The sequence below is a fragment of the Glycine soja genome, chromosome 6, assembly GCF_004193775.1.
Source record: "Glycine soja cultivar W05 chromosome 6, ASM419377v2, whole genome shotgun sequence".
Classification (NCBI taxonomy): domain Eukaryota; kingdom Viridiplantae; phylum Streptophyta; class Magnoliopsida; order Fabales; family Fabaceae; genus Glycine; species Glycine soja.
The window spans coordinates 1,112,018-1,122,505 of record NC_041007.1 but is presented as its reverse complement, the minus strand read 5'-3'; the positions used below and the strand labels follow the sequence as shown (position 1 = coordinate 1,122,505).

The following is a 10,488-nucleotide window of genomic DNA, read 5'->3' as shown; positions in this document are numbered from 1 at the left end:
TATTACTCTTTTTCATTTCAATTAGACAATTTTAATATATTTTTTCTTTTTCTTAAGAAATATCCTTTACATATATAATATTCCACAACTAGTCCACAATTTCAAGAATAATTTTTTATTCTTTTCATTCATTTTTTTAATATTTAATGATTGAAATTAATTATTTATTACAACCATTAGAAAAAAATAAAATGAATAGTGAGAATGAAAAATAACTGTAAAAGAATTACTCTTTAAGTAAGTAAATTCATCTTTATAAAATATAACTTTGACAACTATTACATTATTTTATAATTTTTATTTTTATAATATTTTTTAAAATTTATCGTTGAATTGAAACTTGCTTACATATATTTTGGTGATTAATGTCAGGTGAGTATTCCTGTTGTTTTGTGGTTAACAAATTTTTTTGGCTTATTAAAAAAATAGTTTATTTGTATATTTAATATTCTTAATATTGTCCATTCCTTTTAATCTACCATTTTTCCAAATTGAATTCCAGTAGCTTTTTTAAGAAAAATTGTTTTTTTATATCGGCTTTAAGAAAAATTGTTAATAGTTAAATAACCTCATATCCAAATTAAATTTGTTCATTATAAATTCAAAATATAATTTAAATATTTCAATATAATTATTTTATATTGATTTCAATTCCGATATAATTTATATATTTAAAAATATGTCATTATTATGAATGCTAATTATATAAAAATAAATATTTATCCCATTCTATATACATTATAAAATACTAGTTATTTTAAATATATTTTCTTAGTTATTTTATTATATATTGAAATTTAAAAATAATTTTTTTAATCTTTTTATTATATGTTTTTGTAAAAAAAATTAATTGTAATTTACTTAATTAAATTTGAATGAATATTTATTAAGTTAGTTATATGAAAAAAGTTATTTATAATATGAATAAATAATATATATATATATATATATATATATATATATATATATATATATATATATATATATATGAACTGATAGTGTAAAGATTTTATACTTCATCCAATCACAAATGATCATATATGATACATTTGTTGACTTTTATAATAATAATTATTTTATATAATTTTTTAACTAATTGATCGTGTAAAAACTTGTACGTTGACAGTTGACAATGTATATGCCTATTGCTATTTAAAATGTGAGTTTAGCTTTTATGTATTTTCCGGGCAAAAATATTTACACCATCAACCAATTATAAATCATTATGGGTATAAATTTTAAGATAATTATGTAAAACTCAAATAAATTATCATATATAACAAATTGTCATTCTCTTTAAATTGTCAATGTATATATTATTTCCTCATGGAGTATATGTTTAAAAATCTCGAAGAGACATAGAATTTCCTCAAAATGTTTTTTCTATCATGCACAGGCAGGCCATGTTCGTAGTTCCTTTTTCACTTTTTGTAAATCTAGAGCACTCGTGGGATTTAATTGAGTTCAGCAATCAACATGCCAAGTTAAGGACATTGGTATAAAGAAATATCACCAACAGGAGTTTAAATTTAAATGTCCTTAAAATCTCTTGAAATATGTAACAAGTTTATCATCTAATAGTTGTTTTGTGTATCTAATAATTCACTACTGTATGTCTGTATCGGATCTTATTCTAAGAACTGAGAGTAAATCTTCTCTATTTATTCTCATGAGTAAGAACCATATATATCATCACTTTCTTGTTAATTTACATAGATGACATTATTATTGGTAGCATTAACTTATGAGCTCATCCATAAACAATTGAATGTCAATTTACCTCAAAGAACTTGAAATAAAGATTAAATTATATTCTAAGGGAAATATCTAGAAATCCAAATGGTAATTATATCTTAAACAAACAAAGGATATCTCGCACATTCTATAAAGGTTCAACGTGAAAAATGCTATCTCCTTGGTCCATCACCTATGTTGATTGGCAAAATGATATCAACAAATTGAGAAGAAAAATATATAATACGGATTATAGAAGAGAATTTGGTGCACTACAATACTTAACAAACACAAAGCCAAATATTTCATATTCTATGAGTTGGCTTAGTGAATACATACAGGATCCAAACATCTCCTACTTTAGCAATGTATAAAATGCACCTTTAGATACTTGAGAGGAAAAATGGATTATGGTCTTCATATAAAACCTTCAACAGACGTTGACATTTTAGGAATTTTTATGCTGATTGAGCACCGAAATATGTATCTTGCATACACTATATTGTATCACATAATTAATTAATTAAGGCTTGTGATATTATGCTTTGATGTAAAGCCAGCTACAAAATATACTTGAAGACTACTACTTCTTAGTGTAGCGTGGTATAGCAATCCCAACAGACTTTACTTGAAAGTAACATCTAAAACACAACCTGTAAATATTGCTCTCTTAATTTGCCCATTCTTTCTCATCCCTTCCCTATTCTCTTCTCTTGTATTCACATTTCAAAAACCATAACCATGGCTTTCTCCTCCTCCAAGGCACTTGTCCTAATTGCATGCTCCTTCTGCCTATTTGCGTCTTTGGCTTTTGGACGTGATTTCTCCATTGTGGGCTATTCATCGGAGGACTTAAAATCCATGGATAAGCTCATCGAACTCTTCGAATCATGGATGTCAAGGCATGGCAAGATTTACGAGAACATTGAGGAGAAGCTTCTTAGGTTCGAGATTTTCAAGGATAACCTAAAGCACATAGATGAGAGAAACAAGGTGGTCAGCAACTACTGGCTTGGCTTGAATGAGTTTGCTGATTTGAGCCACCGAGAGTTCAATAACAAGTATCTGGGGCTTAAGGTGGACTACTCTAGAAGGAGAGAGTCCCCTGAAGAATTCACTTACAAAGATGTTGAGTTGCCTAAGTCAGTGGATTGGAGAAAGAAAGGTGCTGTAGCCCCAGTCAAGAACCAAGGTTCATGTGGTAAGTATATTTTTATTTATTACCTAATAATACTGAATTAATTTAAAATGATATTATTATTATTATAACATGTATTAGCTAGTATTATTCCAATATTGAACGACCCACACATACTACAAACTTCGTTCTAGCCATTAATATTGATTGTTGCAGGTAGCTGCTGGGCATTTTCCACTGTTGCAGCAGTTGAGGGAATAAACCAGATAGTTACGGGAAATTTGACATCACTGTCTGAGCAAGAGCTGATTGACTGTGACAAAACATACAACAATGGTTGCAATGGGGGTCTCATGGACTATGCATTCTCCTTTATAGTGGAAAACGGCGGACTCCATAAAGAGGAAGACTATCCATACATTATGGAGGAAGGTACTTGCGAGATGACTAAGGTAAGCTGAAAAATATTAAGTCTAATATCTCTATCAGATGCTTCCAATCTAATAATAGCATAGAAACTAAACTTTTTTCACTTGTTCCATTGACAGGAAGAAACCCAAGTTGTGACCATTAGCGGGTACCATGATGTGCCACAAAACAATGAACAGAGTCTTTTGAAGGCACTTGCAAACCAACCCCTCAGTGTAGCCATAGAGGCTTCGGGCAGGGATTTCCAATTTTACAGTGGGGTATGTTTAATTATGAACTTAGTGTTATGATATGCCAAATATGGTTAAATTTTATAGTAATATTGATTGGATTACCTACCATATGTAGGGTGTTTTCGATGGGCATTGCGGAAGTGACTTGGATCACGGTGTGGCAGCTGTTGGATACGGAACTGCAAAAGGGGTGGATTATATCACAGTGAAAAATTCATGGGGATCCAAGTGGGGAGAGAAAGGATACATAAGAATGAGGAGAAACATTGGAAAGCCCGAGGGAATCTGCGGAATCTATAAGATGGCTTCTTATCCCACTAAGAAGAAATAAGATTCATTCCTGGCCTCTATCACTTGTGTCTCAATTTCTTTCCTTCTTCTCATCAATTCTCTAGTGTCTGCCTATTTCAGCTTTTCCTTCAAAACAATGTAACATTTTCCTTACAATAATAAAAATTTGATTAACTCTTTTCATTATTTCCTTTAGTATAATTCATTTCCAAAACCAAAACCACAGAATTGAGACCACTCACCGGTGATCACCAATGATGAACTAACACATTCACCGTTTGACAAGGCAGCAACACGCCCTTCATTTCGGATTACCTTTTTAAAAATTTATCTAATGCATTGTAAAAGAAAATGTGTAGTTTCATATTCATGTATTAAAGCATTCCAAAGAATCCATATCTAGCCTTGTCAAATAAAAATTGTCCAAACTACCTATTGCGTGCAAGACAGCATCCTGTTAAGTGAAACATAAAAGCATTACCAATCCCATATATTTGAAAGTTGTAAAAAATTTAATTGTTCTGTTAGGCATTGGCCCCTGGCCCAATATAATAGAAAATCCATGAGCAATGTTAGGTGCAAAAATTTGTTTAACTGTTGGAATCAATAGCACCGTATGCTCATGACTTTGTATGCTAGCTGGGATGGAGCCATGTGGCAGTCCCGGTTCCCTATAGCTATGCGGTAGTGGTGGCGGTGAGATTCAGTTTGGGGGTAGGAGTAGATAGAAGAAGATGAAACATACAAGAGGACCTTTGTTATTTTATTTTGCTTTTATCTTTTAAATTTTTTATCTACTGTTACTTTTTAATTGTTGTGTTGTGTCTAACCCCTCACCTTTCAGGTTTTTCCATAAAAGTCTTACTCTAGAGTCTAGAATAATAGATTAAGTATCTATTTGATTTCATGTCATAATTGATTTTCATTTTAAAATTAATTTTAAATAAATTTTTATATGTTCATATTAAAGAAAAAATTAAAATTGATTTTAAATTAAAATATTTATACTGAAATTTTTTCTTATAATAAAAACACCAAAATATGAATTATATTATTTTAAATTTAATTTTAACTAAAATTAATTTTACAAAATTAATTTAATTTAAAATTATTTTATCAACACTCATCTACACACGCAATGAGATGTTAGTAGTAGGAATTTAAATTCAAATTTTCCTAATACCTCTTCAAATTTCTAACAACCATATGATCCAATAGCTATTTTACATGCATATCTTTTTATCCATGCTATATATAATTCCCAATCACAATTTATATATTTATAGTTGTACTTTCATAATTGTGATACGTTTAAAGTATATATTACCTTTTTTTTAATATGATATTGATGTAAAATATTTACTAGTTTTCTTCATAATTAATATTTGTCAAAAAATTTAATTGTCATTTTTAGTAGAATTTTTTCTTTCAATCATATTTTTTTTCTAGTAATTCAAATTTGAGATCTTACTTAAAATAATTAAGTTTAGTATCATTCGAACCAATAATTTATTAGTAGAATATATATTACTTTAATCAAACAATATATTTTATAAAAAAGCTCATTATACAAAATAAATCTATTAAATTCTAGTTACACCGATGCTGAAGCATTTATCTAGTAAATATTCCTACTCATTTATTTTATCATTTTTTAATAAGAAATTTTAGTTTAAAATGGTGGATTTTTATATTTGTTTTAAAAAAATTAATATATAGAGACAGAACAAAATGTGTAGAAGCTCTTAGTTATTACGAGAAATAAAATAATAATATATCATATATTTGAATTATCAACATCATTAAAAGATAATTCTACTTGATTTTTTAAGTACCTATTTCATCATTAAGTAATTTTTAATTCTAATTATATATAATTAATTGTATAATTCAAATTTATAATTTCACACACAGGAAATCATTTAATGTCAGGTGAGCATTTCTGTTGTTTTGTGGTTAATAAAACATTTTGGCTTATTAAAAAAATATTTTATTTTTATATTTAATATTCTTAATATTGTCCATTCCTTTTAATCTACCATTTTTCCAAATTGAATTCCAGTAGTTTTTTTAAGAAAATTGTTTTTTTATATCGGCTTTAAGAAAAATTGTTAATAGTTAAATAACCTCATATCCAAATTAAATTTATTCATTATAAATTCAAAATATAATTTAAATATTTCAATATAATTATTTATATTGATTTCAATTCCAATATAATTTATATATTTAAAAATATGTAATTATTATGAATGCTAATTGTATAAAAATAAATATTTATCCCATTCTATATGCATTCTAAAATACGAGTTATTTCAAATATATTTTATTATTTATTTTATTATATATTGAAATTGAAAAATAATTTTTTTAATCTTTTAATTATATTTTTTTGTAAAAAAATTAATTGTAATTTACTTAATTAAATTTGAATGAATATTTATTAAGTTAGTTATATGACAAAAAGTTATTTACAATATGAATAAACAATATATATGAACTGATAGTTTAAAGATTTTATACTTCAATCATTTAGATTTTACACGATAATTAAATTTTCCATACAATTAATTATGAATTATGGCAGGAAAAGATGATGTGAACTATGATTTTCATTCAAAATGATATTTGTCAAGCTGATAGCCTACATATAGGCTGCACAACAAAAAGGGTTGGGGATACTAGTAAATATTCCCATGAGTAATTTAATAAATATATATGTATTTTTTTTCATGATGTTTTTCTTTGATTTGAGACATGTAATGCTTCGTGTAATGCTTAACCAAAGACTTTATCAACAGTGACTTCCCAACCTGAAATCAAAGCAAGATTAGCAACTAATTGCGTTGTGTTGAGTTGAATTCGAGACAAAGAAAAGAGAATAGAATAATATGCACCTGAGGAGGGCCCTACACGATGACGACGTAGGGAGCAAGCTCGTCGTAGGAGCGGTCAATGACGGGAGCATGGAGGTGGCACTGCTTTTTCTCTACGGCGCGTGATTGCAAGAGCTTGGCTTTGTTGGAGGAAGAAAAGGCGAATGCCTTAGGGTTTTGCTTCCTCGGATCCTCACCTCCGACATCATCGGGATTTTGCTTCTGCTTCTTCTTAGTCTTCTTCTTGTTGGTTTTGGCACCAGATTGACAAGTTCTGTGAGCCTTATTGGATTGATCGGCGTCGTTGATGGAAAGGGTAGACTTACTTGTAGAAATTTCTAGGTTTTCTACAAAGGGAATGGCGTTGATTGAGAGAGACAAACATAGAGAGTGTGGAAATAGAAAAAATAGGGTTTGTTGATTGAGAGACACGCATGTGCTGCAACCGCGACTAAGGTTAGAAGAAGGCAAGGTTTTGTTCAGCACGAAAACAAAAGGGACCATGTGCTGTGCGTTTTTTAATCCAAATGAATCTATAAAACTTGTTGTAAATTTAATTATATTTAATATTTTAAGATGGCTTTTATTAACCATCTTAACATGAATGTCATAAAATGATTTTATTCTTATAATAATTATAAAAATGTCACTGGACACCTTTTTAAGATAATTCCTTTATAATCGTCCTAAAATTCCTGTCTTGAAATGTTATTTTTGTAAAAGTGATTATTATAAATTTTACTAGAATAAAAATCAAATATAGTAGTTTTTCTTTTAAGAGGGGTCAAAATATAAGATTGTTTCTTTAACTTAATAATTTTTTTAAAATGAGTTTCTTAATTTTTCAAAGTTATAAAATAATCTCCTAATTTATTTAATTAATTATTAATGACACATTTTTCCTTTTAAAACATTTATTGTCTTTTAATTTTGGGACATAATTTTAAGTTTTTTTATTGATTCAATACATAATTAAAATTATCTTATTAAATTAATATGCATAAAAACTCTGGGAATCAATTAATGTTTGAATAAAAAATAAATATGAATAAGGTATAAATTTTATTAAAAGTTAGTTTGATGAGCAATAGAAAAATTTCAAAAATCTATTATCATACTACATTTTATCCTTAAGGATGCATTGGTTTGAAGAGAAAGATGGTGAAAAAGAAGAAAATATATATCGGTACAATGACAGGATTCATTTTTATAATTTTATAACAATTTAGTTTATTTCCATTTCTTTTACTCCACCGAAACCTAAGAAAGATCTCAAGCAAGTAATCCTTTTTTTTTTTTTTCCTTTCTCCACAAAGATAGGAAGGGTCTACTGCACCGAAATATATACACTAACTATCTTGTGCCACATAATTAAGGCATGTGATATTATGCTTTGATGTAAAGCCACGTTAAAAGAACATGCTTGAAGACTACTACTCATGCTGTACCGTCGTATAACATTTCCAACAGACTTTACTTTCAAACTAACATCTAAAACACAACCTATAAATACTGCTCTCTTTGCCCTTTCTTTCTCATCCCTTCCCTCTTCTCTTGTATTCACATTTCAACAACTATAGCCATGGCTTTCTCCACCTCAAAGGCACTACTTGTCCTTGCCTGCTCCTTCTGCCTATTTGCATCTTTTACTTTTGGACGCGATTTCTCCATTGTGGGCTATTCATCGGAGGACTTAAAGTCCATGGATAAGCTCATTGAACTCTTTGAATCATGGATATCAAGACATGGCAAGATTTACCAAAGCATTGAGGAGAAGCTGCATAGGTTCGAGATTTTCAAGGACAACCTAAAGCACATAGATGAGAGAAACAAGGTGGTCAGCAACTACTGGCTTGGCTTGAATGAGTTTGCTGATTTGAGCCACCAAGAGTTCAAGAACAAATATCTGGGGCTTAAGGTGGACTACTCTAGAAGGAGAGAGTCCCCTGAAGAATTCACTTACAAAGATGTTGAATTGCCAAAGTCAGTGGATTGGAGAAAGAAAGGTGCTGTAACCCAAGTCAAGAACCAAGGTTCATGTGGTAAGTATATTTTTATTTATTATCTCTATATGTCCCCACTAAAAAAATAATTTCGAGATCACTGATTCTCACTAATCTTTTATGTGACACATTATTAATTCTTGTTCATAAATTATAGAAAAAAATGTAATTATGTTATACGTAGAAATTGACAGGGATCAGATATTCTGGAACCATATAATAATTTTTCCCTACTCATGTTATTCGATTGTTTGTGTTCATCTTTGTTGCAGGTAGCTGCTGGGCATTTTCTACTGTTGCAGCAGTTGAGGGAATAAACCAGATTGTGACCGGAAATTTAACATCATTGTCTGAGCAAGAATTGATTGACTGTGACAGAACTTACAACAATGGTTGCAATGGGGGTCTCATGGACTATGCATTCTCCTTTATAGTAGAAAACGATGGACTCCATAAAGAGGAAGACTATCCTTACATTATGGAGGAAGGCACCTGCGAGATGGCAAAGGTAAGCTAAAAAATAATAATTCAAACATCGCTATCAGATAGTTCCAATCTAATAACGTTGAAACTGAACCTTCATTTGTTCCATTTCCAGGAAGAAACTGAAGTTGTGACTATTAGCGGGTACCATGACGTACCACAAAACAATGAACAGAGCCTATTGAAAGCACTTGCAAACCAACCCCTCAGTGTGGCCATAGAGGCTTCAGGCAGGGATTTCCAATTTTACAGTGGGGTATATATTTAATCACGCATAGACTTTTTGTTATTATGGCTAATATGGTTAACTTTTATAAGAGAAACTACTTTTATTAATATAATTTGTTAAATTGATTGGATTACCTACCATATGTAGGGTGTTTTCGATGGGCATTGCGGAAGTGACTTGGATCACGGTGTGGCAGCTGTTGGATACGGAACTGCAAAAGGGGTGGATTATATCACAGTGAAAAATTCATGGGGATCCAAGTGGGGAGAGAAAGGATACATAAGAATGAGGAGAAACATTGGAAAGCCCGAGGGAATCTGCGGAATCTATAAGATGGCCTCTTATCCCACTAAGAAGAAATAAGATTCATTCTCTCTATATATCTGCGTATCTTTCCTTCCTTCTACTAATCAATTCTCCAGTGTCTGCTTATTTCATCTTTTCCTTGGAAACAATGTAACGTTTTTCATATAATAATAAATTTATTGACTCTTTTCATTATTCCCTTGAGCGAATGTCCCTTTTTCATATCATACATTTATGCAGCTTTTCTTTATCGCATTGTTGGAAATGTTGCTAGAGATATCTACTATCTGGTGTACTCATTGTACCGAGTAGTTTAAAGATTACAATAATGAACAAGTGTTTCAACATTTTAAGATTGTAAATCATATTTCAAATGATTTTGAACAGCTTTTATGAATAATTTCTGAAAAAAACTGAAACTATACTAGCTTGACAAAATAAAATATATTTTTTATAATTTTTACCAAAAAAAATAATGTATTTTATATGAAATCTCCAAAATAACATTTTTTTAAAGTTAAACCCTTAGTTTAGTAACTTAAGAAAAAAAAAGTGTTTGCCAATCATGACTGATTTGACAGAATAAGAATTTCCAGAAAAAAGAAAAAAGCAGAATAAGAAAATGTATAAACAATAACAGCCTATTAACCATAAAACAGTAAAACAGTTTTGCTAACCAGTTACCTAAATAAAAAAAGAAATTATTTAGTGTAAAAATTACATTAGAGCAACAAAATATCATTAGAAAGAGTAATTTTATGTATCT

The 10,488-nt window shown here is 29.4% G+C and overlaps 2 protein-coding genes across 3 annotated transcripts; both read left to right on the top strand.

Annotated features, from left to right (window-relative positions):
* The first annotated feature begins 2,418 nt into the window (after positions 1-2,418).
* Positions 2,419-9,917, top strand: LOC114414505 (cysteine protease XCP2-like). Of its 2 annotated transcripts, XM_028378790.1 has the most exons (5): positions 2,419-2,935; positions 3,089-3,324; positions 3,421-3,561; positions 3,650-3,866; positions 9,781-9,917. In XM_028378790.1, the coding sequence occupies exons 1-4, from the start codon at positions 2,476-2,478 to the stop codon at positions 3,863-3,865; spliced, it is 1,053 nt and encodes a 350-aa protein (XP_028234591.1). In that variant the 5' UTR covers positions 2,419-2,475; the 3' UTR covers position 3,866; positions 9,781-9,917. The 2 variants fall into 2 exon arrangements, with proteins under 2 accessions (XP_028234591.1, XP_028234590.1); XM_028378789.1 differs by lacking the exon at positions 9,781-9,917 and having other exon boundaries at positions 2,420-2,935; positions 3,650-4,011.
* On the top strand, positions 8,226-9,917 carry LOC114414504 (cysteine protease XCP2-like). Its single transcript, XM_028378788.1, has 4 exons — positions 8,226-8,743; positions 8,977-9,212; positions 9,303-9,443; positions 9,564-9,917. The coding sequence occupies exons 1-4, from the start codon at positions 8,284-8,286 to the stop codon at positions 9,777-9,779; spliced, it is 1,053 nt and encodes a 350-aa protein (XP_028234589.1). The 5' UTR covers positions 8,226-8,283; the 3' UTR covers positions 9,780-9,917.
* Positions 9,918-10,488: the final 571 nt, after the last annotated feature.

Coding starts and splice junctions, on each gene's coding strand:
- LOC114414505 (XM_028378790.1), top strand. CDS start 2,476: ATGGCTTTCTCCTCCTCCAAGGCACTTGTCCTAATTGCATGCTCCTTC. Junction 2,936..3,088: donor CAAGAACCAAGGTTCATGTG/GTAAGTATATTT, acceptor TGATTGTTGCAG/GTAGCTGCTGGGCATTTTCC. Junction 3,562..3,649: donor ATTTCCAATTTTACAGTGGG/GTATGTTTAATT, acceptor TACCATATGTAG/GGTGTTTTCGATGGGCATTG.
- LOC114414504 (XM_028378788.1), top strand. CDS start 8,284: ATGGCTTTCTCCACCTCAAAGGCACTACTTGTCCTTGCCTGCTCCTTC. Junction 9,213..9,302: donor GCACCTGCGAGATGGCAAAG/GTAAGCTAAAAA, acceptor TTCCATTTCCAG/GAAGAAACTGAAGTTGTGAC. Junction 9,444..9,563: donor ATTTCCAATTTTACAGTGGG/GTATATATTTAA, acceptor TACCATATGTAG/GGTGTTTTCGATGGGCATTG.